This window comes from Nomascus leucogenys, chromosome 1a, assembly GCF_006542625.1.
Source record: "Nomascus leucogenys isolate Asia chromosome 1a, Asia_NLE_v1, whole genome shotgun sequence".
In the NCBI taxonomy this organism is placed as follows: Eukaryota; Metazoa; Chordata; class Mammalia; order Primates; family Hylobatidae; genus Nomascus; species Nomascus leucogenys.
Window position 1 is genome coordinate 81357983 of NC_044381.1, and position 26819 is coordinate 81384801.

A 26819-nucleotide genomic window follows, 5' to 3' on the forward strand; every position below is an offset into this window, starting at 1 on the left:
CCTTTTCCAAAGAAGTAGTATTTTTAAAGATTCGAGTGCAGGGCAGAAAGTATTGGCCAGAGAAACACATAAAAGTGTTCTTCCTGCTTGGCTTACTAAAGACAAACTGAGAAGGGCCAGATCAATAGTGTTTTATTTGGAAGGCTTAAAAAGAGGGAACAGATTCCCCACCCTACTCCATTCCAGTCTCAACCTATCCAGTGTAGCTGCTTCTGGACTGGCCTCTATTATTAGGGTCCCCAAATTAAATGTAGAAGAGTCAGGGCTCAGCTGGATCTTTAGTTGAATTTTGTACATGTGATTTCCCAAAGAAAGAGAAATTCTAGGGCTGGGGGTAGATAACCAAAACGTTTGCTCATTACTAAGGTCATATGCTTGGCTGAGTAGTGGTCACTTTTTCCACTGACCACATCATCCTATCCACGAAGCACTGCATATTTAGCAGTGTCTTGTCAACCCTGACAGTATTTGGTTTAGGAGCAAAACTGAACTCATCCAGTGCTGCGTTTAGTCATGTAGTCAAAGATATGTGTCTCTTATCTGTGGAAAAACGAAAATGACTAACATTAACACATAGAAATAGATGCAGCGGGTATTTCAAGCTAACTACAGTGTGAAGACTATTGAAACTTGTACAGAGGGCAAACCACTATCTATATTTCCTTGGCATTTTGAAATGACTCTAGGGGCTGTGAGAGGAAATGTTCTGCCATAGTTTGCTGCTTTATAATCTTCTAGAAACCTGAAACCATCCCAATGAGTTGTGTTGACCAGCTCCTTTTACTTCATATAAAAAATATCTTAACATATCTGTGGTGGAAAGAGAAACTCTTGCATTTGGAGGCTGCTTTTTCAATTTCAGTAATGTACACATTTTCTCATTTTGCCCTCAGCAAACTTGTGATAGGTAGTGTTAAGCCTTCTTTGCATTTTGGACTTCAGATTAATATGGAGCCCACAGGAGCTGCAGAACTAACTTTTTTTTTTTTTGAGAAGGAGTTTCGCTCTTGTTGCCCAGGCTAGAGTGCAATGCTTACTGCAACCTCTGCCTCCTGGGTTCAAGTGAGTCTCCTGCCTCAGCCTCTGAGCAGCTGGGATTACAGGTGCCCGCTACCATGCCCAGCTGATTTTTTTATATTTTTAATAGAGATGGGGTTTCACCATGCTGGCCAGGCTGGTCTCGAACTCCTGACCTCAGGTGATCCACCCGCCTTGGCCTCCCAAAGTGCTGGCATTACAGGTGTGAGCCACCATGCCTGGCCCTTTTAATAAAAGAGCTGATGCTACAGCTAATCTTTTTTTTTTTTTTGAGACAGAGTCTCGCTCTGTCGCCCAGGCTGGAGTGCAGTGGCGTAATCTCCGATCACTGCAAGCTCTGCCCCCCGGGTTCATGCCATTCTCCTGCCTTAGCCTCCTGAGTAGCTGGGACTACAGGTGCCCGCCACCATGCCCGGCTAATTTTTTTGTATTTTTAGTAGAGATGGGGTTTCACCGTGTTAGCCAGGATGGTCTTGATCTCCTGACCTGGTGATCCGCCCGCCTTGGCCTCCCAAAGTGCCTGCTAATCTCTTAATTCTGGCTTCTTGCCTCCACCTTGGAGCTTCTTCTCGGTTGTGGCGATCTGATCAGAGAGAAGTGGTGATGTCGCTAAGACTACCAGATGCAGCGCGGGAGCCTTATTGCTTCGAGGTCTAGGCCCGCCCCCAGCCCCTCCTGGAAGTGCACTGAAGCCAAGTGTAGGATGTTCTTTGTGTGAGTGAGCAATGATGCATCATTGGGTTTTGTTCTCTTGAATAGCTATTCTTTGCTGGTAAGATTTGTAGTTGTTCTTGTGTCCTTTTAAGGGAAGTGTAATTATATTCTTTGCCTTCAGCATACATTTAAGTAGCTGTGTCTTTGGAATTGGGTGTTGAATTGTTCCTCCAGCTCACACATGGAGCTCACAAAATGCTGACAGTTGCTGTAGAAACGATATCTGGCAGCTGTGACAGAGTTGGATCTTTGTGCACCCAAAAAATTTCCTTTGTAGGCTTTAGCAAATTAACATTTTAAAAGGTGCTTATTATATACTGGGTAGTTGGTTTTAAGAATAAAAAACAGTTGGTATTTTATTTGCCACCTGAGAGACTACAAAAGGATTCTCCAGGTTCTGAAAAACCACTTATGCATCTTGTGAATTTTTGCAGGTAAAATAATTTTCTCCCTAAGAAATAGCAAACATCTGTCATTCCATAGCTTTTAAGTTAAGTAGGCACTGGAGCCTGATGGGACTAACACACCCTAAAATTCTGCTGAGTTTTTGTCATAACTGATCACCAGGATTGTGATTCTGAGACTTAGTTTTGATTTCTCCCCACTTGACCAGATAATAAAAAACCAAATGGGAGAAAAGTTGTGGGTGATGTGGCATACGACGAGGCCAAAGAGAGGGCGAGCTTCATCACTCCTGTTCCTGGCGGCGTAGGGCCCATGACAGTTGCAATGCTCATGCAGGTAATTGTGAATAAAAGTTTCTATAAGAGTTCTGAAAAGCTGATCGAGTTTTGGCCGCTTTTCTCCCCAAGTAGAAATGTCAAAAACCTACTCAGAAGTTAAGTAAAGATGTGAATTTATTGAGAAAAAGGGAAGGGAAGAACAGAGAAATAAGATCAGGCACATTAATAGAGGAAAGTAGGGATGGCATAATTCCAATCTCTTTTGGAATATAATAACTTTGGAAGAAGAAAAGTGCAATCACACTGGCTTGGCCAGGTCTGTTTTGGTTTGCCTTCCCTTTCTTTTTTTTTTTTTTTTGAGACGGAGTTTTGCTCTTGCTGCCCAGGCTGGAGTGCAATGGTGTGATCTTGGCTTACTGCAACCTCCATCTCCCTGATTCAAGTGATTCTCCTGCCTCAGCCTCCTGAGTAGCTGGGATTACAGGTGTGCGCCACCACGCCCGGCGAATTTTGTATTTTTAGTAGAGACAGGTTTCTCCACGTTGGTCAGGCTGGTCTGGAACTCCTGACCTCAGGTGATCCCCCCACCTCGGCCTTCCAAAGTGCTGGGATTACAGGTGTGAGCCACCGTGCCCAGCCTTCTTTCCCTTTCTAACATGCACCAGCTGACAGGGGCCAGGCGAGCAGCCCCAAAGCATGTTAGGTGCCTGTTGACTCTTACCTCAGATTGAAGCATGGTAATAAGTGGGTCTGAAGCAGTTCATTTTGTGATTGAACTGGAGTGACCTGGAGCTTGAAACTGAGGTGAGGATTAAAATAACCACCTCTTCTAAGTTTCATGTATTTCACTTTGTTTAGAGCACAGTAGAGAGTGCCAAGCGTTTCCTGGAGAAATTTAAGCCAGGAAAGTGGATGATTCAGTATAACAACCTTAACCTCAAGACGCCTGTTCCAAGGTAAAAATGAAGTTTTACTGATTTAAAACTTTGTGAATTGTTGGTTTTTAGTTGACAGATACTGTGAGTTCACATATGCTCCCTCTGAAGGTGTCTTCTGTGGTTGGGGTTGGGTTGGGGGCTTGTTATTACTGTGGGATTAATTAAACTCAGTGGATAAACATTAATACCTATTTTCTATGTTTCCAAAGTGACATTGATATATCACGATCTTGTAAACCGAAGCCCATTGGTAAGCTGGCTCGAGAAATTGGTCTGCTGTCTGAAGAGGTAGAATTATATGGTGAAACAAAGGCCAAAGTTCTGCTGTCAGCACTAGAACGCCTGAAGCACCGGCCTGATGGGAAATACGTGGTGGTGACTGGGTATGGTTTTTATTCATGTTGCCATCCGAATCTTAGTATCAGTCCTGATCATTAATATCAGGCGTTGCATTTGCACTTGGCACATGTATGTAGAGGTGCCTTTAATTTGATTTTAGCATTTTCATCTGTATTTGATCTCATTTGATCTCATTTGATCCTTACAGCAATCCTGAGAGGTAGGTAAGAATAGATTATAATCATAGATGAGAAAATTGGTCAAGGTTATCCATCTAGTAAGTGGAAGAGTTTGGTCTTAAAACCCGGTCTTAAGATAGAATCACCTTTTGTTGTTGTTGTTGTTGTTGTTGTTGTTGTTTTGAGACAGAGTCTCACTCTGTTGCCCAGGCTGGAGTGCAGTGGCATGATCTCGGCTCACCACAACCTCTGTCTCCCGAGTTCAAGTGGTTCTCCTGCCTCAGCGTTCCGAGTAGCTGGGACTACAGGTGCAAGCCACCACACCTAGCTAATTTTTGTATTTTTAGTAGAGACTGTATTTCACTATGTTGGCCAGGCTGGTCTCGAACTCCTGACCTTGTGATCCACCCACCTCAGCCTCCCAAAGTGCTGGGATTACAGGCGTGAGCCACCGCACCTGGCCAGAATCACCGTTTTGAACCCAAAATTCATTAATTCGATGGATTTACTAAGCATTCATTTTTATTGCTGGGCTGAGGTTATATTAAAAAGCTAGTTTTTGAGAATATAAAATGAGAAATTAAAATTATAGCCGTGTCTTTACAAGATAAAGTATATTTGCTTCTTACAGCAAGAAGAGCTAAAATACAGGAATCATTTTTTTTCTTAAAGTTTTTTGGAAATTACAACTAAGACTTTTGAAAAAGATATCTTTCAGGGCTTTTGTCTTTCTTTTTCTTTGTCTTTTCTTTCTTTTTTTTTCTTTAAGAGATGGGGTTTTGCTCTGTTGCCCAGGCTGGAGTACAGTGGTACAGTCATAGCTTACTGTAGCCTGGAACTCCTGGGCTCAAGTGATCCTCTTGCCTCAGCCTCCTATATAGCTGGGACTACAGGCATACACTGCTATGCCTGACTTTGTCTTTCTTAATCTTTAGATTACGAGTCATTCTCTAGGATCTGCTAGGTATGACTTAGTGATTCAGATACACTTAATTCTTTAAACCTTTTTCTGTTTTGCTTTCATCTTGAAGAATAACTCCAACACCCCTGGGAGAAGGGAAAAGCACAACTACAATCGGGCTAGTGCAAGCCCTTGGTGCCCATCTCTACCAGAATGTCTTTGCGTGTGTGCGACAGCCTTCTCAGGGCCCCACCTTTGGAATAAAAGGTACTAGTGAGACTGGACCATGGGTGGTGACAGGGGAGCTGCTTCTCCTTCAGTCCTCCCAGGCCCACGCGACCTATGATACTTATGGGGTCTTCAACTCATTTCAACACCAGGAATGTCATTCTCACAAACCTCTGTAGTCATGCTTTTGATGAGGGCTGTCATTGGATCTCCCCAGCTCCTCTGTCACTGTTTGCCACTGCACAGGGATTCTCTGGGATGGGTGATATGTAGCTGGAGGTGCTTTTATTTGACCCTCATAGTCCACTGCCACAGTAACCATAAAGGTAATTATAGCTACTGATCATCTTATGGACACTCCAGAGAAAATGACAAACCTCAGAGATGTTTCACTTTGTTGGGAATAAGAAAAGCCTACCTTTATTGAATATATGCTTTGTGCCAGATATTGTGCTGAGCAGTTTTTGCATATTATTTTATCATCCAGTACGAGATAGTATTGTCACCATTTTACAATAGCAGCAACTGGGACTTCAGAGGTGGCTTGGTCAAAGGCACCTGTATTAAGTACCAGAGTGATTCTTCCATGTCTATTTCAAGCTCTAAATTACTACCATACTCATACTTTACCTTCAGATTTTTATTGCTGCGGTACTAAGAACATGTGTTTTTTTTGTTGTTTTTTTTTTGAGACAGGGTCTCACTCACTCTGTCGCCCAGGCTGGAATGCAGTGGTGCGATCTTGGCTCACTGCAACCTCTCCACCTTCTAGGTTCAAGAGATTCTCCTGCCACAGCCTCCCGAGTAGCTGGGATTACAGGCGTGCATGACCATGCCTGGCTAATTTTTGTATTTTTGGTAGAGACGGGGTTTCACCATTTTGGCCAGGCTGGTCTTGAACTTCTGACCTCAAGTGATCTGCCTGTCTCAGCCTTCCAAATTGGTAGGACTATAGGCATGAGCCACCGTGCCAAGCTGCTATCTTAATTAAAATAATTTTTATTAATTATGATAGGTTCTTAGAGTTAGCTTTCTCTGCTTGGTGAGGGTATCACATTTTGCTTGTTCTAGCAATTACTACAAATGTTGACACCGGGTACACCTTCACCCTTCCACCTTTTATTTTTTTGGAGACAGAGTCTCGCACTGTTGCCTAGGCTGGAGTACAGTGGCACTGTCTTGGCTCACTGCAACCTCCGCCTCCTGGTTTCAAGCAATTCTTCTGCCTCAGCCTCCCGAGTAGCTGGGACTACAGGTGCATGCCACCATGCCTGGCTAATTTTTGTGTTTTTAGTGGAGATGGGGGTTTCACTATGTTGGCCAGGCTGGTCTTGAACTCCTGACCTTGTGATCTGCCTGCCTCGGCCTCCCAACATGCTGAAATTATAGGCGTGAGCCACCATGCCTAGCCCACCCTTCCACCTATTTTATAAATATAATCACTTTGTTCTGCTCTTGAGCTTGTCTTAACCCCCTTTCAACTTCAGCACGAGCTATTCCTTGTTCTGTTTATTGAACCCATTATTTTCCTTTTACTCTTATTGCAAATTGCCTCACTGCACGGTCTCTGCCTCACAGAAACAAAATACATATTAATATCTCTGGGCTGGATGCAGTGGCTCATGCCTGAAATCCCAGCACTTTGGGAGGGCGAGGTGGTAGATTACTTGAGGCCAGGAGTTCGAGACCAGCCAGGCCAACATGGCAAACCCCGTCTCTATTAAAAACACAAAAATTAGCTGGGCATGGTGGTATGTGCCTGTAATCCCAACCCATTACCCTCCAGCCTGTGAGACAGTATGAGACTCTGTCTAAAAAAAAATATATATATATATATATATATTATTTACATTTATTGCACTGATAACGTGGTAACCTGGACTTTTTTTTTTTTTCTTTGAGACAGAGTCTTGCTCTGTCTGGAGTCCCAGCTCAGGCTGGAGTGCAGTGGCATGATCATAACTCACTGCAGCCTTGATCTCCCAGGCTAGGATTACAGGCATGAGCAGCCATGCTTGGTGTCCTGGACATTTTCAACTGGCTTTTGGCTAATACAGATTGAGCATCAGAAATCTAGAAACCTGAAATCTGAAAGGCTCCAAAATTCTAAACTTTTTGAGTGCTGACACGATGCTCAAAGGACATGCTCATTGGATCATTTCAGATTTTAAATCCTGGATTTGGGATGCTGGATCAGTATGATGCAAATATTCCAAAATCTGAAAAACAAAAACCCAAATCCATGCATTTTAAATAAGGGATACTCAACCTGTAATCCAAGTAGGCCAGCAAAAATCTAGCAATTAGGCTGCTTTCTAACAGCCTAATCTATTTATCTCTATTTAGGAAAAATTATAGTCTTTTTGTTAGGTGTATGTATTTTAAATATCTCTGTTTTAAAAGCCAAAGTAGCTTTATGAGAGTAGGAAATTGAACAGTTTTGCCTTTATGTAACTGTCAACTGGGTGTTTTAACAAATGCCAGTAATCACAAGGAACCTATTTCTAAAGATAATGAGTAGGTATATATTTGTTCATGGTTTTGTCATTTAAACTCAGATTTCAATTGAGAGACTATTTAGTATTAGAAAACACTTGATCAAAACTGTCCAAATGATTGTAAAAAGTAAATAAATAAATGTGCTTAGTAGTTACAATAATGCATTTGCATTTATTTGATTTCTAAGTCATTGGAGAAGCATGCTTAACTGAGTCTCTACCCTTGACCTGTCCCCTAGGTGGCGCTGCAGGAGGTGGCTACTCCCAGGTCATTCCTATGGAAGAGGTAAAGTATTCTGGGATTTGGCTGAATTAGATCCCCCTTTTTTTGGAGGGGGAGGGTGCTGAATTAGATCAGCTTTTTTCCCCAAGACGGAGTCTTGCTCTGTTGCCCAGAGCTGGAGTGCAATGGCACGATCTCGGCTCACTGCAACCTCTGCCTCCCAGGTTCAAGCAATTCTCCTGTGTCAGCCTCCCAAGTAGCTGGGATTACAGGCATGCACCACCACACTCAGCTAATTTTGTATTTTTAGTAGAGACAGGGTTTCACCGTGTTGGCCAAGCTGGTCTTGAACTCCTGACCTCGTGATCCGCCCACCTCGGCCTCCCAAAGTGCTGGTATTATAGGCGTGAGCCACCGCACCCAGCCTAGATTCTTTATTATGGCTTTTTCTCTCTGGAGATTAGCCTTTTTTGTAGAGCTCCTAGTGGACAAATGACTTGTTTCTCAGCAAAAGCAACACCTAGGGGGAAAACAACTTAATTTGTAGACTTGTGATACAGTTTGGTTTCAAACTTTGGCTTTCAGTGGGAATGATTATTATAAGCAAATGACCAAATGAAGCATGGTATTGGAAGCACCAACACACAGAGATTTCAGAATTCATTTATGTAACTGCAGAAATGGGAACAGTGCATAGAGTTGGTGCTGCTCCCGTGCACTCTTCCTTGCTGTTTTGAGGTGTGTCCTCAGTAACCCAGTGTGGCTGTTGATCCCAGTGGTGTGGTATTTGTGGTCTCTGGACATTTCATTTTGGAAAAACTGCAAGTTCTGTATTTGGGAGGAGATTCTTCTGCGGACAGATAATTAGTCTTTTATGTTTTCTTTTTCCTTCTTTTTTTTTTTTTTTTTTTTGAGACAGAGTCTTACTCTGTTGCTCAGGCTGGAGTGTAGTGGTGTGATCTTGGGTCACTGCAACCTCCACCTCCCAAGTTCTCCTGCCTCAGCCTTCCAAGTAGCTGGGATTACAGGTGTGCGCTACCACACTTGGCTGCTTTTTGTGTTTTCAGTAGAGATGGGGTTTCGCCATGTTGCCCAGGGTGGTCTTGAACTCCTGGCCTGAAGTGATTCGCCCACCTCGGCCTCCCAAAGTGCTGGTATTATAGTTGTGAGCTACCACGCCCAGCCAGTCATTTATGTTTTCAAGAACTCCCTATATTGGGTTTTTGTCCACTAACTGGGCTGCCTTCAGTATTCCATTGGCTTTAGAATAGGGATTGAGCTTTGCAATAGAATGGAAGTTGGAAAGATACAGAGCAGCTGGGAGACTAATGTGGCTTCTGTTCTTTTGTAGTTTAATCTCCACCTCACAGGTGACATCCATGCCATCACTGCAGCTAATAACCTCGTTGCTGCGGCCATTGATGCTCGGATATTTCATGAACTGACCCAGACAGACAAGGTAGGATGCCAAAGCCCCATGAACCCCACTGAACACTTTTGAAAGTATTGAACCATCTGAATTAGTGTTGGTCTCTTGGGTGCTGAGAATGCAGGTAGCAAGGCAACGGGGTTCCTCTCATTTTAAAGCCCCTTTATTTTCTTTAAGGCTCTCTTTAATCGTTTGGTGCCATCAGTAAATGGAGTGAGAAAGTTCTCTGACATCCAAATCCGAAGGTTAAAGGTAAGCTTTTTTTCTCCCACATTTTTTATATTGTATGGAATCTGGAATCTGATAATTGATGAGGACATAAAAGTCGTCTTGGAGTAGCCTATTTTAGATGAAGTTACATCAGTAATCATAGTCTTAAAGTCATGATATACACAGCAAAGATTGATGGTAGAGGTTATTTCTCATTTATCTATAGATTAGAAGTGGCTAGTGTGGAATAAATAGAACACTGACAACCTGCCCTCTACTAAGAAAAAAACGACACTTCCTTTATAACATGAACAAGAGTCAGGATGCCACTGTGGCAGCATAGCAGCCTTTGGAGTTTGCATCACTGGGACCTTAAGCAAGTTTGTTAAATGACTTGTTTCTCCGTGTACTCGTCTGTAAAATAATACTTGCCTTGCCCTGAATAGATAAGGGTCTGTGTTAAATAGTTAAAAGCGTAGTTATATCTATATTTTATTTGAATTTCTATAACAAATGTATAGTTAGTAAGCATACACCATACCACCTGACCCAGAAATCTCACCCAAAATAAATGAAAATTCTGTTCACATAAAAATCTGTACATTAATGCTTTTAGCAGCTCTATTAATAATTTCCAAAAACTGGGAACTAATCTAAATGTCTTCCAATGGATGAATAAATAAACAAACTGGTACATCCATACAATAAAAATAAATGAGCTATTGATACATGCAACAACTTGGATGAATTTCAGTGGCATTATGCTGGGTGAAAGAAGCCAGTCTCAAAAGCTTGCATATTGCATGCCTCCATTTATATGATATTCTCAATAAGAGAAAACTATAGTGCTAGGGAACAGATCAATAGATGCTAAGGATATGTATGAAGGGAGGGTATGACCATAAAGGAATAGCAAAAGAGAGGTGTTTTTTTTTGTTTTTTGTTTTCTTTTTTGAGACAGGGTCTCTCTCTGTAACTGTGCTGGAGTGCAGAGGCACAATCACAGCTCACTATAGCTTCCACCTTCCAGGTTCAAGCAATCCTCTCATCTTAGCCTCCTGAGCACCTGGGACTACAGGTGCACACACCACCACACCTGGCTAATTTTTTATTTTATTTTTTTGTAGAGACCTTGTCTCGCCATGTTGTCCAGGCTGGTCTCAAACTCCTGGTCTCAAGCGATGGTCCTGCCTCAGCCTCCCAAAGTGTTGGGATTACTGGCGTGAGCCACCACGTCTGGCCACAAGGGATTTTTTGTTTTTGTTTTCTGTTTTTTAATTTTTCAAAAATTTATTGATTTTTGTTTACTTGTTTAAGACAGAGTCTCACTCTATCTCCCAGGCTGGAGTGCAATGGTGTGATCTCAGCTCACTGCAACCTCCACCTCTCGGGTTCAAGCAATTCTCCTGCCTCAGCCTGAATAGCTGGGGTTACAGGTGCCTGCCACCATGCCCAGCTAATTTTGGTATTTTTAGTAGAGACAAGGTTTCCTCATGCTGGCCAGGCTGGTCTCGAACTCCTGACCTCAGGTGACCCACCTGCCTTGGCCTCCCAAAGTGCTGGGGTTACAGGCGTGAGCCACTGTACCCGGCCTGTTTGTTTATGTTTTTGAGAAAAGGTTTTACTCTGTCACCCAGGCTGGAGTGCAGTGGTGCAATCACATCTCACTACAGCCTCGACCTCCAGGACTCAAGTGATTCTCCCACCTCAGCCAACTAGGTAGCTGAGACTACAGCCAGGTACCACCATGCCCAGATTTTTATATATTGTGTAGAGACCGGGTTTTGCCGTGTTGCCCAGGCTGGTCTCAAGCTCCTGGGCTCAAGCGATCTGCCTACCTTGGCATACCAAAGTGCTGGGATTACATGCATGAACCACTGAGCCCAGCTTTTTTTTTTTTTTTTTTTTTTTGAGAGATGAGGATGCCAGGCGTGGTGGCTCACACCTGTAATCCCAGCACTTTGGGAAGCCGAGGCAGGCGGATCACCTGAGATCGGGAGTTTGAGACCAGCCTGACCAACATGGAGAAACCCCATCTCTACTAAAAATACAAAATTAGCTGGGCGTGGTGGTGCACGCCTGTAGTCCCAGCTACTTGAGAGGCTGACACAGGAGAATCGCTTGAACCCGGGAGGCAGAGTTTGCAGTGAGCTGAGGATGCCCCACTGCACTCCAGCCTGGGTGACAGACAGAGACTGTCTCAAAAAAAATTGGGTTTGTGTTTTACAACACTTCTTGGTCACTATGATACTACGATTATTTAGGTCTAGGCTTAGGGAAATCTTCTGGTGCTCAGTTACAGGGACAAACATGTTAATAATACCTTTGTACACGTGTGAGTAATGTGAATTTGCAGATATCGGGATAAAATCACTTTTGTCAGACCCAGAAAAAACAGGGCTGGGAAGACATGAAGAAGAGGAGGGTTACACTTACATGTCTGTGATAAGAACTGTTTGCAAGTCCTGTAATCCCAGCACTTTGGGATGCCAAGGCAGGAGGATGACTTGAGCCCAGGAGTTCGAGACCAGCCTGAGCAATGAAACAAAACCTCGTCTCTACAAAAAAATTTAACAACGAGCCAGGTGTGGTGGCATGCACCTGTAGTTATACCCAGCTACTTGGGAGGCTAAGGCAGGAGCATCCCTTGAACCCAGAAGTTCAAGGTTGCAGTGAACTATGATTGGGCCACTATAATCTAGCCTAAGTGACAGAATGAGACCTTGTCTCAAAAAAACAAAAGCAAAAATTGTTTCCAACAACTTTATAAAACCCCAAAAGAAATCCCTTCATGTCCTTCACACATCTCCTGCTTTGCACAGCTTGCACGTTTCAAATGTATACTTATGTTTCCATGACAAGACTTATCACTAGACATTCTTTAGGATGGGAGTAATTCAGATAAGATGCTCTTGAAAGGGCACTTACCCAGTAGTGGCAACTGCACCAATGAATTGACAACTCTGGCTTTGAGCTTCTGGGAGTGATGAATTCTGCATTTTTTTTTTTTTTTTTTGAGACAGGGTCTTGCTCTGTCACCCAGGCTGTAATGCAGTGGCACAATCATGGCTCACTGCAGCCTTGACCTGAACTTTGTTTCTAAGCAGACTACGTGAAGCTCTCCCTCTTTTCTTTTCTTTTTTTTCTTTTTCTTTTTTTTTTTTTTTTTTTTGAGATGGAGTCTTACCCAGGCTGGAGTGCAGTGGCGCAATCTTGGCTTACTGCAACCTCTACCTCCCGGGTTCAAGCAGTTCTGCTGCCTCAGCCTCCCAAGTAGCTGAGATTATAGTCACCCACCACCATGCCCAGCTAATTTTTGTATTTTTTAGTAGAGATGGGGTTTCACCATGTTGGCCAGGCTGGTCTCAAACTCCTGACCTCAGGTGATCTGCCCATCTCAGCCTCCCATAGTGCTGGGGTTACAGGCTCAGCCACAGGCTGAGCTTCATGCCCAGCCGAAGCTCTCCTTCTTTGCTAGTAAAAGCTTCCCTTCCCTCACTAGGCATATTTGTGGCATCCTAGGTTATAATCCTCATCTCTCATTCCTGAATAAACTCAACCTATTTGGAGATAATTTTTTGTAATGTCTTTTTTTAGGCTGGCAGTAGGAAATAACCCCCAGCTTTCAGTTTTTCCTTCTGAATTTAAGATGGTTTGCATTTCCTAGAGGGGATCCCATTTAGAGCTAGGGGTCAAAATTTTTGTCTTACGTTTATTGTGCTTCTGTTTGTCTTATTTTATGTTTTCATTTTCCTACCCTTTCAGAGACTAGGCATTGAAAAGACTGACCCTACCACACTGACAGATGAAGAGATAAACAGATTTGCAAGATTGGACATTGATCCAGAAACCATAACTTGGCAAAGAGGTAGCAGAGCAGTATACAAGCCCTGTTTGTTTTGGCTATATTGCACACCCTACACCCTCCAGAAGAGTTGTTAAAATGTGAGGCTCAGAAGCTTCCATGTTGGTATTTTACCAGCTAAGGCATGACAAAGATGGTGACATTATTTCTTTTTCTTGCCACCTCTCTCAGTATCTCTTCTTATTAGCTATCATCAAATCTCTCTTTGTTGGGTTGGTCGAACATTTTGCTGGCTATTCAGTGTTGACTGAAATTAGGGTAGTTAAACCAAAAATCACATTTTACAAATTTAATTTTATGCAAAAAGTTTTAGTGTCATGAAGTAGAGAAATTATGTTTAATCACTTCTTGAATCATGTGTGACCTTTATTCTTAGAACTCTTGTGTGGCATAAATGACTTGATTTTTTTCTGTAGTTCTCTAGCTTACCTAATCTTTTTTTTTTTTTTTTTTTTTTGAGATGGAGTCTCGCTCTGTCCCCCAGGCTGGAGTGCAGTGGCACAATATCGGCTCACTGCAACCTCCGCCTCCCAGGTTCACGCCATTCTCCTGCCTCAGCCTCCCAAGTAGCTGGGACTACAGGCACCCGCCACCATGCCTGGCTAATTTTTTGTATTTTTAGTAAAGACAGGGTTTCACCATGTTAGCCAGGATGGTCTCAATCTCCTGACCTCATGATCCGCCCGCCTCGGCCTCCCAAAGTGCTGGGATTACAGGCATGAGCCACTGCGCCCGGCCTACCTAATCATCTTTTTACCTCATTTTATTAAATTCTCTTATAGCATATTAGGTAGCCTTCAAGGTTTAAATGCTTACCAACTTAGTAAGTAGGTTGCCTGGCTTCACTGCCATATGCTACTTTTCTCAATGCACAACTAGTGTAGCTTAGATTTTGCTTTGCATCAACAATGCCACCTTCTATTCTGTATCACTATAGAGAAGGAATCTTCATCCACTCATTTAGAATACAGCTGAAGGCCAATTTATTGACTGTTTTTGTGATTTTCCTTGACTCAATAACCGTTGCTAGCTAATGGCATTTTTTAGATGACACTCTCAATGTCTAAAACCACATTGGAATTTCTCTTCCTTTGCTTCAATAGCTTTAGACAAATGGTATAATATTTTATAAGGAATAAGCTAAAAGTCCATTTTGAAGATTTAGTATCCGATTTATTTTTCTTTTGCTTCGTGTCTCATTCATGTTTTCTAAGCAACTAGAGGCAGTCATACCTATTGACTGGCTATTTTTTACAGAAATATTAGTTACATGAAACCTGATACTTTTTTCTTTTGAAAAATAAGGGTTGGCTCTAACAACACATTACAGCAAGAGTGGGGTGTGTGTGTGTGTCTGATTGCTATATAAGACAATGCTTTTGGTATGAAATTATGACAGTCTTTATGGAAAATGATTTGGCATGTTATCAAGTACCTTAAAAATGCTTCTCCTTGACTCATTTAGAGTATGAACTGGGTTTTTTTGTTCATTTTGTGTGTGTGTGTGTGTGTGTGTTTTTTTACTTCGAAATTATTTTAATTTTGAAATAGAAAACATCTTGAAAGGAAAAAAAAACTCACAAAATATATAGGCAAATTCGTACTCTGTGAGCATCTCACATCCTTACACTTCTTCACCAATCTCTAAGATGAAAAACTTTCTTCTAAAACATATTCAGTCATCAGCAATGATGTTATTAGTAGGAATATGGATCAATTTAATTTTGTGTTTCTTTGATACTGTTTGGCATTTGATACTGAAATGGCAACTCCTCTTTCCTCTCTATACTCATAGTACTCTCAGTACCTCACTTCTGACACCAGATGGGTAGTTTTTTTCTTCCACAACAATTCAGCTTTCACTTCTCCAGTGGATATTGACTGAGTATCCTATGATTTAACTCAATTCTGACACTAACTGTCTGGAGCAGATCCTACAGGTAAAGGGCTCAGTCCTAAAAGACTGCTCCACTTCAGACACGAATGGCAAGTCCAGGTTGTCACCTGTGCTTCTGACCAACTGGTTATAAACTGGAGGGTCCCCACAACCCCCTGCTCAGGTTCATTTGCTAGAATGGCTCACAGAACTGAGAGAAGCATTTCACTTGTGTTTATGGTTTATTATAAAGGATACAGCTCAGAAACAACCAGATGGAAGAGAAACATAGGGGGCATCACTCTCCCAGCACCTGGATGTGTTCGCCAGCCCAGAGGCTCATCAAATGATGTTGTTCAAGAGTTTTTTTTTTTTGAGACGGAGTTTTGTTCTTGTCACCCAGGCTGGAGTGCATTGGAGTGATCTCAGCTCATTGCAACCTCTGCTTCCCGGGTTCAAGCGATTCTCCTGCCTCAGCCTCCTGAGAAGTTGGGATTACAGGCATGCGCCACCATGCCCGGCTAATTTTGTACTTTTAGTAGAGACAGGGTTTCTCCATGTTGGTCAGGCTGGCCTCGAACTTTTGACCTCAGGTGATCTGCCCACCTTGGCCTCCCAAAGTGCTGGGATTTACAGGTGTGAGCCACCGCACCCAGCCTGTTCAAGAGTTTTATACACCCCTAACACCTTACCCAGAGGTTGGTGGGTGGGACTGAAAGTTCCAGCCCTCTAATCATTTGGTCTTTTTGGTGACCATTCCTTTCCTGAGGCTGTCTAGGAGACCTACCATAAGACACTTATTACCATAAACTCAGGTGTGATCAAAAGGAGTTTGTAATGAATAACAAGACACTCCTATCATCCTTGGAATTCCAAGAGCTCTATGAGCCTTTTGTCAGGAACCCATGACAAAGGTCAAATACATTTCCTATTACACTACACATACAAAAAACCAGAACTGAGGGTACACTAAAATGTTAACAGTAGTTAGTCCTGGGAGGTCGTTAGTTGGTTAATTGCTTGGTCTTTGCCATGTTTTTTGTGGTTATATAATTGGATAGGTACTCTGTCATCAGAATAAAAATTATCTCTGCTAAGTGTGTTACGTTTCCTAAATTTCCAGACCAGGCCTGGCACCCAGCATGTTTCAAAAGATATTTGCACTTGCCCTGATTTGATGGCTCCTGTGTTTCTTACAGTGGTGGAAAGTCAGTGAGTCATCATCCCACAGAACAACAACACAAACCTCAGTCTTTTGAAAAAATGTAGACTGCTCTGTTTTTCTTATATGTGGAATATGCTTTAAAATAGATTCCAGATTTCTAGTTAACTGTTTGCATTCTCTAGATGGAATAAAACCAAGCCATTCCACATTCCTTTGCTTTAAAAATAACTCCTGTGTATTTATGGTAGATGAACATCATTTCTTAACTTTAACACATATTCTAGCTTTGCCATCCATTTTGAAATATTGATAGACAATCATGAAATTAGACTTATTGCTTTAAAACTCTGCTGCTTCCTTTAACTTTGTGGTCCTTTTACTCAAAATCGTTCTATATCTTGCCTGTCTGTTGTAGTGTTGGATACCAATGATAGATTCCTGAGGAAGATCACGATTGGACAGGCTCCAACGGAGAAGGGTCACACACGGACGGTAACAATTTGTCCCTTTCCAAGGGAATTAGTTCAGAGGCACTAGATCTTGCTGCTTCTCTCCTCCTCCATCCTCTCTCATACGATTGATACTGCCAGGTGTTGTTCTGCCTTCTCCCTTTTAAAATGGAAGTGAGTAGGTGTGTGGCATTGAGCACTCCTGACAGCTTTTGCAATAAATCCCATGTGTCACCTGTGTGTTTTTCCCCCAGCATTTTTTCCTGGAGGTGGAGAGCCCCAAGTGAATATCCTTGCATAGAAATTGATTAAAATTGCTTCTTTTTTGTAGCCATTTCACTGTATATCTCCTTGGTTTAAGAGGTACCATATTGTTCCCTTGTATATGAAAGAAACAATAAGCGCATGATTATAAGCGGCCTTCATAGGGATAAAATCATAGCTTTTTGGTCCTACTATAACATTTATTTAAAAAAATTGACAACTCAGGGCTGGGCGTGGTGGCTCACGCCTGTAATCCCAGCACTTTGGGAGGCCGAGGCGGGCGGATCATTTGAGGTCAGGAGTTCGAGATCAGCCTGGCCAAACCCCATCTCTACTAAAAAAATATAAAAACTAGCTGGGCATGGTGGCACGTGCCTGTAATCCCAGCTACTTGGGAGGCTGAGGCGTGAAAATTGCCTGAACCCAAGAGGTGCATGTTGCATTGGGCCAAGATTGTGCCACTGCACTCCAGCCTGGGCGACAGACCGAGACTCTGTCTCAAAAAAAAAAAAAAATTGACAACTCAGGGTCTTGGAATAATTAATTAATATATTTTTTGCTATTAGAGGATTATTTTCATTAAGTATTTTGGGTAGTATTCTGTTATTCTATCCTTTTAAGCTATTTGTTTAAGCCTCAAATGTAAAAAAGGATCACTTTTGCAATTCACACTTCTAGTTTAACACAAAGTTTTTGCTAGTACCTCTTTTCCCTGCCCACAGGCCCAGTTTGATATCTCTGTGGCCAGTGAAATTATGGCTGTCCTGGCTCTCACCACTTCTCTAGAAGACATGAGAGACAGACTGGGCAAAATGGTGGTGGCATCCAGTAAGAAAGGAGAGCCCGTCAGTGCCGAAGATCTGGTGGGTACCCAGACACGCCAGGCTTGGCGACATATCTGTGTCTGTTGTCCTAGGGTCTTTCAGCAGTTATTAATAACAAAATTTAACGCTGTACTTAAGACGTTGCAATTAACTCATCAATTTAATCCTATTTTGCTAATTACAAGATAATTATGAAATGTTTAAAAAGTATATCAGAGTGAATAATCGCTGGTATGCTTTAGTAATAGATCACAAGTTCCAGGTGATTTGAGTAACATCTTCATCCTGTGGGCATCTCTAAAAGTGGGTGTATGACTTCAATTTGCAGAGAACATCAAGAGTACCATTGCTTTATCTTTGTTGCTAGTTAGTTCAGTTACACTTTGATGGCTTAATAGAGTAACCTGATGTTAAAAGTTGGTATTGAACTCTTGCGTAATATTGCAGTTTCAGCTTTGGAAGACACATATTGAGTTTGGTATGTATAGAAATTTCTGCCCAGATACCAGAGTTACAAATAACTGAGTACTCTGGGAATGAGCATTGCCGTGCCCTAAACTAGTCTAGAATGGATTTCTCACGTTGGTCAGCAGCAGAGCTTGATTAAGATGCTTGTTTCCAGAGTTACATGTTTTTCCAGATATTACAGGTGAATGTCTTTTTTTTTTTTTTTTTTTTTTTTTTTTGAGACTGAGTCTTGCTCTGTCACCCAGGCTGGAGTGCAGTGGCACGATCTCAGCTCACTGCAACCTCCACCTCCCGGGTTCAAGAGATTCTCCTGCCTCAACCTCCTGAGTAGCTGGGATTACAGGCGTGTGCCACCACGCCCGGCTAAATTTTGTATTTTTAGTAGAGACAGGGTTTCTCCATGTTGCTCAGGCTGGTCTTGAACTCCTGACCTTGTGATCCACCTGCCTCGGCCTCCAAAAGTGCTGAGATTACAGATATAAGCCACCACGCCCGGCCAATCATTTTTATTCTATCTGGCAACTTTGGCCAGGTGCAGTGGCTCACACCTGTAATCCCAGCACTTTGGGAAGCCAAGGCGGGTGGATCACGAGGTCAGGAGATTGAGACCATCCTGGCTAACACAGTGAAACCCTGTCTCTACTAAAAATACAAAAAAATTAGCCGGGCATAGTGGCGGGTGCCTGTAGTCCCAGATACTCGGGAGGCTGAGGCAGGAGAATGGCATGAACCTGGGAGGTGGAGCTTGCAGTGAGCCGAGATTGTGCCACTGCACTCCAGCCTGGGCAACAGAGCGAGTCTCCATCTCAAAAAATAAATAAATAAACAATCGGTAACTTCATAGCATATCCAGAAAAAAACCATGAATGGTCCAATTCAGGTAAAAGTATCAGTTGGTCCAAGATGGCTAACATGGGTAAACCTTCTGAAACCAACCTCTTGGTTTCAGAAGGTTGGTTTTTTTTGCTGGTGGGAGTTGATGCTGCACACATTTGTTTTGTAGGGGGTGAGTGGTGCACTGACAGTGCTTATGAAGGACGCAATCAAGCCCAATCTCATGCAGACACTGGAGGTGAGCAGAGTGACTCCTGCCTTCTTGAATTGGTTTTGGACAGTCAGAGCAGAGTGGTTATAAAGCACACTTAACCTGGGTAGTCAAGACCTTCTCCACTTGCTCATCTCTTTCTTCTCATTCTTCCTCACACCTGTGACTGGGACGTTACTGAAATAAAAGAGATGACTTTGTATTTTCCCTCTGGGAAGTATTCTTCCTTCCGATTCTAAATCAATTCCATACCGTTGAGTGTGTGATCCCACTTTGAAGCAAGATTGGCAGCTCAGCTCATGGTGTCCTGGTTTCCACAGGGCACTCCAGTGTTTGTCCATGCTGGCCCGTTTGCCAACATCGCACATGGCAATTCCTCCATCATTGCAGACCGGATCGCACTCAAGCTTGTTGGCCCAGAAGGGTTTGTAGGTTAGTATTTTTTGCAAAACCAGTGAATAGACTGTATGTTTCTTTTAACATCAGGGGAATTGGGATGGCATTTTTACTGTTGCTTTCCTCTTTACAGTGACGGAAGCGGGATTTGGAGCAGACATTGGAATGGAAAAGTTTTTTAACATCAAATGCCGGTATTCCAGCCTCTGCCCTCATGTGGTGGTGCTTGTTGCCACTGTCAGGGCTCTCAAGATGCACGGGGGCGGCCCCATGGTGAGCGGTGGGTTGAAGTATCTGATTATCGGCAGTGTGCTGACGGCCGAAAGGAAGTTGGATGACTGCTGCCTGTTTCTTCATTGAGTTGCTCTTATCCTCATGATTAATAGGCTGTAAAAGCAAGGGACGGGCAGACAGCCCTTGTGTTGGCTGCCTTATCACTCACAGGCACTGTCAGTGCTCAGCATTTTAAGAGGGCCAAAATCGGCTGCCTAGCCTACCTTTCGGAGGACATCTGACAATATCTAAACCCCTCCAAGGACGTGTACTTGGCTAGCCCCACAAAAAACTGTTTTACGTTCAGACTGTTCTTTTTAAATCTGCATCCCTCTGTATGGTGACACTGGCAACCAGCCAACCAAACCAGTTAGCTGAGACAGAGGTCAGCCCCTTCTTGAGTAGTTCATGCTGGACAGGGCCTCCACACCCTAGGGAGGGAGTGGGGGAGAGGAGAACGGCGGATCTGCCCAGGGCTGCCCTGGGTAACAGAGAAACAGGTGGAGACTGGCTCGACCTCACCTCCAGCCTGAATTTTGTATTTCTCTGAATTCCTACTGCTTAGAAATTCCTACTACTTTTTATCCTAGTATTTTAACACCTTTTCTTTAGGGCCTACGTGAAAAGACATGGTGCTAGGTTTTCTGAAATCATTTGAAAAACTATTGAATTCCTGTCCACCAGGAGCTTGTATTGTAACTTAGGAAATAAGGCCTCCCTCACCTACAGGATAAAAATCAAATTTCTTTTGGTCGGGGTTTGTCCTAATGTAGCAGTTCTCTGTTTTGGCCTCAGAACCTCTTTACACTCTTGACAGTTATTGAGGGCCTAAAAGAGCTTTTATTCATGTGGGTTATAGCTATTGAGATTTACCATATTAGAAATTAAAACTGAGTTACATGTTAACATAAAGAACTTTGTAAACATGAAAATACACTATCTTTTCCCAGCAAAATTTAGGCATTGTACATTTTTCAGATCTTCTCTGGGTCTGGCTTAATTGAAGATAGCACTTGATCTGTTGTGACATCACATGTCTCATAACCTTTGGAAAAGTCCATTATATGCTCAATGAGAGAATGATAATGAGAGTAAAAGGGCCATAAGATGTTACAGAATCTTATGGAAATAGTTTTGACTTCATGGACCCCTTCAAAGGATTGGGTCCCCAGAGCATACTGGGAATGCTGCCATAACAACCCCAGAACCCCTAGCCAGTCTTAGTTATCCCTAGTGCCAAAGGCACTCCCAACCCAGCACGCCCCTTTCTGCTAGTAGTGCAGGATAGACTCCCTTTTTTTTCCCCAGTCACAACTAATATTCCTCTCTCTTACACCCCTCACTCACCCTCACACCATCGCTCCTCCTTTCCTTGCTTCCTCCTGACCTCACAGTCAGGATAATGTCCCATAATGCTGTGCATGGAGGGGAACATTTGCACATATGGCTCTGTCAAGAGAGTAGGCCTCCTGCTCCCATTAGCTTGCTGGCAGGAAGCTACCTGTAAGGTCCTTGCTTCTTGTTCTGCCTCCACACAGCCCTTTCTGGAGTTGGAGCACATAGGCTGACTGCAATGGGAGAGGGCAGAGCTTCTTAATCACTATCCACTGCCCATGGTGGGGCCCATGAAATGGACACCTTCACCCACTTGCTCATTTCTGTGGATGCAACAGGGCTGAGCCATGGCATAGATCAAGACCAGGGGCTGGGGGGCGGGGCGGGGTGGCACCAGACACCTCCATCCTTTAGATATACTCTACAAAAGAGAAAGAAAATCCTTCTGTATTGTTTTCCCTCTTGTTTGTATTGACCCTGCACCACGGTTCAGCTCCACCAATGCTAGGTTGGCACTGTGGACCAGCTCATGAAACCATGGCAGGGCTCATCACGGGCTCTATCGACAGACATCCCAGGGTGACTTCTGTAGGCCCGACTGCTTCCTCTTTCCCCACACTCCCCTTGACTTCCAACCCCACTGCTATGGCCTTCACTCGATGAGTCACTGCACCTGCCTAGGGTACACCCCTTTCCACCTCTCCTGCCGTCGATCCGGTCCTTCTCACCTCCTTAATTCAGGTCATAGAGGTCTTCCATGCTGCTCAAAGCAGTCAATTTTGTTCTGTGCTGTGTGATTGGTTACATACCCTAAGTCCTTAGGGCAGGAAATAATCTTATACTACTGTACAGCCTGCCAGCATTGCAGCGTCTTGCCTTTAACACGTGACAAGCACCATTTTAAGCTAGGAGATTTAAATAGGAAACGCCTCTGACTCTGTTTCTTTTCCTTCCAGGTTACTGCTGGACTGCCTCTTCCTAAGGCTTACATAGAGGAGGTAACCTGAGTTATTTCTCATTATGTGTCCTAGAAAGCACCACACCTTGAATCAGCATTTCTCCACCTGGCCCGTGTGGAAATGAATGGGTTATTGCTGTGACCCAGGGTGCAGGGTGCCAAAAGGCCTGCAGTGTGCTGAGGGGTTATATTAAATGAGTAGATAGGGAAGATGCACCTCACAAAACAGAATTGTCCCACATAGGGTGTCAATAAGCCACTGCCCTAGACCAGTGGTTGCTTCTCAACAGCTGATTTTGACCCTGGGGACATTTGGCAATGTCTAGAGACTTTTTTTTATTATTACAACTGGAGGTGGGGAGTGCTACTGGAATCTAGTGGGTAGAAACAAGGGATGCTGGCTAAACATGCTTTAATGCACAGGACAGCCCCTACAACATTATCCAGCTCAAATGTCAGGAGTGTGAGGCTGAGAAACCCTGTCCTAGACTAATAGCAGTTCCCTTCCATTGTCTTCCCTGCATTGGCTGGGTAAGTTCCAAATGCCATTCAGATCAGAAGCAAGTAGAGACCTTTTTTGAAATGGCTTCTCCTCTGCAGATTTAAATCCATATTAACGGGCCAAGATATATGGTCAGGATTCTGGTTGTTTTTCTAGACAAAGCTTCCTGGATATTTATAGCATCAAACAGGAGGCTAGAGAACAACTGTGAGCTCAAATCTTTTCATATTTATGTCATTTACCATCAAAGAAACATCTCTAAAGCCAGTTTGGGGTGGTTACAGGAGAGACAGGCCATCAGATAAGGTAGCAAGGTCACCTGCTGTCACTGCTAATTCAATTTTTCTGCCTTTTTGGAAGGCTTTTAAATTATCAAGCAATACAGGGTCACTGTTCAGGCCCCAAATGAAGTATTTCAAAACTGGCTAGAAAAAATTGCTGGTACCTTGAGTCTGCCTGTCTTCTGAGTTATGGTTTGCCTTTTATGGTCATTTGTCTGATTCATGTGTAGGAGGGGAATTCACAGTTCTGGCCCTCCTGCCACCCCACAGCCTTTCCTGTGTCTAATTACAGTGACTGCCCCTAGCTGGCCCAGCTGGTGTCTTCCTTTAAGAAATTCTACTTATTTAAAACTGTTCTTGATCAGCCTTACATATTAATTGGTTTTCATGTGACTAGAGGTAAAGAATTAGCAGTGTTCTTTAAAAGCTCAAATAAATCATAATCTCAGTTTTCAGTTATTAAAGGAAAAAAGCATAAATCACACTTATAATGAACCTAGTTGTTTTCCACCTTTTATCCTACCCATTTCTGCTTTTTTGGGATCCACAAACATTACTGCTGGGTTTTGCTCATGATTCGGTATATGTATTTTTATAGAAGACTCTTATTTTTAAAATATTTAATGTATTGTTAAGCCTACAATAGTAATATACCCTTTGTAAAAAATAATAATTAAACATTATAAGAATATAATGTATGTGAGTTGAGTCCCCTTAACAGTTCAGTGCATATTTCTCAACATTTAAAAATTTTTCGTGAATTATACACATGTATTTTTGTGTTTGTCCTAAAATGGAATAATTAAGCTCTCCATGGTTTTGCACCTTTAGTACATCTTGGACAGGTTCCATGTTAACACAGATGGGTCTCACTTTCATAACATCTGCATGATAAATATTTATTGAGTATATATATCATAATTCATTGGCCCAGTCCCCCTTGGAGGAGGTTTATGTTTACAATTTTCCAATGCTACAAGCAGGGCTGCAGTAAACATACTTAAAGATACATTTCCTTAATTGCTTCCCTTTAGTTTGTAGTACTTGGTTTTTGGTGGGTTTTTTTTGTTTTGTTTTGTTTTGAGACGGAGTCTGGCTCTGTCACCCAGGCTGGAGTGCAGTGGCGCGATCTCAGCTCACTGCAAGCTCCGCCTCCCGGGTTCACACCATTCTCCTACCTCAGCCTCCCAAGAAGCTGGGACTACAGGCACCCGCCACCATGTCTGGCTAATTTTTTTGTATTTTTAACAGAGATGGGGTTTCACCATGTTAGCTAGGATGGTCTCGATCTCCTGACCTTGTAATCCACCCGCCTCGGCCTCCCAAAGTGCTGGGATTACAGGCATGAGCCACCATGCCCAGCCGGTTTTTGGTTTTTTTTGTTTACAGACAGGGTCTCACTCTGTCACCTAGGTTGGAGTGCAGAGGCAGGCGTGATCATAGCTGCAGTCTCTAACTCTTGGGCTCAAGCAGTCTCCCTGCTTCAACCTCCCAACTAGCTGGAAGAACAGGAACATGCCACCACACCAGGCTAATTTTTTAATTTTTTGTAGAGATGAGGTCTCCCTATGTTGCCCAGGCAGGCTGCTGCTGAACTCCTCGGTGCAAGTGATCCTCTGATCTCAGCCTCCCAAATTACTGGGATTACAGGTGTGAGCTACCACATCCAGCTCAGTTCTTTTTTTTTGAGACAGAGTCTTGCTCTGTCACCAGGCTGGAGTGCAGTGGTGCAATCTCAACTCACTGCAACCTCCGCCTCTGGGGTTCAAGTGATTCTCCTCCCTCAGCCTCCCAAGTAGCTGGGACTACAGGTTCCCGCCACCACACCTAGCTTATTTTTATATTTTTAATAGATATGGGGTTTCACCATGTTGGCCAATGTAGTCTCAATCTCTTGGCCTTGTGATCCACCTGCCTCGGCCCCGCAAAGTGCTGGGATGACAGGCATGAGCCACCAGGCCCGGCCCTTTTTTTTTTCTTTTTTTAATTAACTTCTCAGTTGTAGAGATGGGGCCTTGTTATGTTTCCTAGGCTTGTCTCAAACTCCTGGGCTCAAGTGGATTCTCCTGCCTCGGCCTCCCAAAGTCCTGGGATTACAAGTGTGAGCCACTGGGCCCAGCCACTGGCCTGATTCCTAAAGATAGTATTTATCTTATTTCTTGCCCTCGTTCACGGTCGAGTTCATTAAAACCTTTGAAAACATCATTGCTTACTTCATATTTCCTGGCAGTATTTACAGCAGCCATATAATGAATACCTCTTCTGTGCCAGCCACTATGTTGTTAGGCTCTGTCTTCTGATGGAAGGGTCTGTGCTGTGCCGAGTAGAGTCAATTTGTATTATAACCCTACGAATACATAAAATCTATAAACACAATTGGTAAATATAATTTGGGTAAGGGTAACTAATTCCTTTCAAACAGCAAATAAGCTACAATGTTGTGGCATAATGACAGCAAATATACCAGCTCTTTTTTTCTTGAAGGCTGGGAAACAAGCAGAGCTCCACTCTAGTGTCATAGGCTGGAGTGAAAGCTGCAGTTCTCCATAGCATCTACTCACCACACTGGAAAAAATGCACGAATGGACCTTCTTTCTTCTTTCTTGGCGTCCTTGTCCTGACAGTGAGTGGCTGCTGGCTCAAGGAGGTTGTTTGCCTTTGAAGAAGAACCTGCAGTGGTTTTCAACTCTCTGATCTCATAGGCCTTTCACTGTTGTTACAGAACCTGGAGTTGGTTGAAAAAGGCTTCAGTAACTTGAAGAAACAAATTGAAAATGCCAGAATGTTTGGAATTCCAGTAGTAGTGGCCGTGAATGCATTCAAGTAAGTGTAGAGTGTAAGAGAAAAGGATGAATATGGAAAATCTCCTGGAGCTGATTTTACAGCACTGCTTTTAGCTTTATTTTGTTTTTCAGTTACTGCTATTGGTTATAGCCTGTGGTTTTAGCCTGCACTGTGACAGGCATTACGTACGTCACAGGGGGCTCACCACCTCACCCACTGAGGGTCCCAAAGTCAGATTCAGCTCCTATGGGCCCTTTTCCTTTCCACTGGGGGAAGTAACACACAAGCCTGAAGTTCAATGTTCCTGTTTCATGTTTAGAGGCCTTTTATGCTAACAGAAGGTCATAGGCCTATAGTGTTCCATTATTTTACTGGATCTGGTGGGATGTTGTCTTGACAAAGAATTGGGCATATTACGCTGGAAGGGGTCATGCAAGAGCTTGTGTGGGTTGTTTCGGTATTGCATTGGTGGTCAGGGTTTTGTTATAATGGCCTCACCATAGTAGAATGGGAAGCAAAATTCTTTTTTTTTTTTTTTTTTGAGACGAAGTCTGTCTCTGTTGCCCAGGCTGGAGTGCAGTGGCACAATCTCCACTCACCCACTCACTGCAAGCTCTGCCTCCCGGGTTCATGCCATTCTCCTGCCTCAGCCTCCCTAGTAGCTGGGACTACAGGTGCCTGCCACCATACCCAGCTAATTTTTTGTATTTGTAGTAGAGACGGGGTTTCACCGTGTTAGCCAGCACGGTCTCAATCTCCTGACCTTGTGATTCTCCCACCTTGGCCTCCCAAAGTGTTGAGATTACAGGTGTGAGCCACCACGCCCAGCCAGCAAAATTCTTAAAAGCTAGTATTTACTGATTCCCTGTGGAGTGCTGGGAATTTTCCAAGTACTTTACATGGATTTACCATCTGAGTCTCATAACGTCCCAATGAAATAAGTGCTGTGATTAT

At 43.2% G+C, this 26819-nt stretch overlaps 1 protein-coding gene across 2 annotated transcripts in view; it reads left to right on the forward strand.

Moving 5' to 3' along the window:
* Nucleotides 1–26819, forward strand: part of MTHFD1 (methylenetetrahydrofolate dehydrogenase, cyclohydrolase and formyltetrahydrofolate synthetase 1) — a 72666-nt gene that overhangs the window by 35047 nt on the left and 10800 nt on the right. For both annotated transcript variants that reach the window (XM_030812050.1, XM_030812054.1), the window contains exons 9-23: nt 2366–2493; nt 3294–3391; nt 3583–3756; nt 4923–5059; nt 7758–7804; nt 9093–9200; nt 9348–9422; nt 13146–13248; nt 16702–16778; nt 17722–17862; nt 19295–19363; nt 19657–19768; nt 19866–20005; nt 22297–22338; nt 25804–25904. In XM_030812050.1, the coding sequence (XP_030667910.1) occupies nt 2366–2493; nt 3294–3391; nt 3583–3756; nt 4923–5059; nt 7758–7804; nt 9093–9200; nt 9348–9422; nt 13146–13248; nt 16702–16778; nt 17722–17862; nt 19295–19363; nt 19657–19768; nt 19866–20005; nt 22297–22338; nt 25804–25904 (1552 nt within the window). The remainder of the gene's footprint in view (nt 1–2365; nt 2494–3293; nt 3392–3582; nt 3757–4922; nt 5060–7757; nt 7805–9092; nt 9201–9347; nt 9423–13145; nt 13249–16701; nt 16779–17721; nt 17863–19294; nt 19364–19656; nt 19769–19865; nt 20006–22296; nt 22339–25803; nt 25905–26819) is intronic.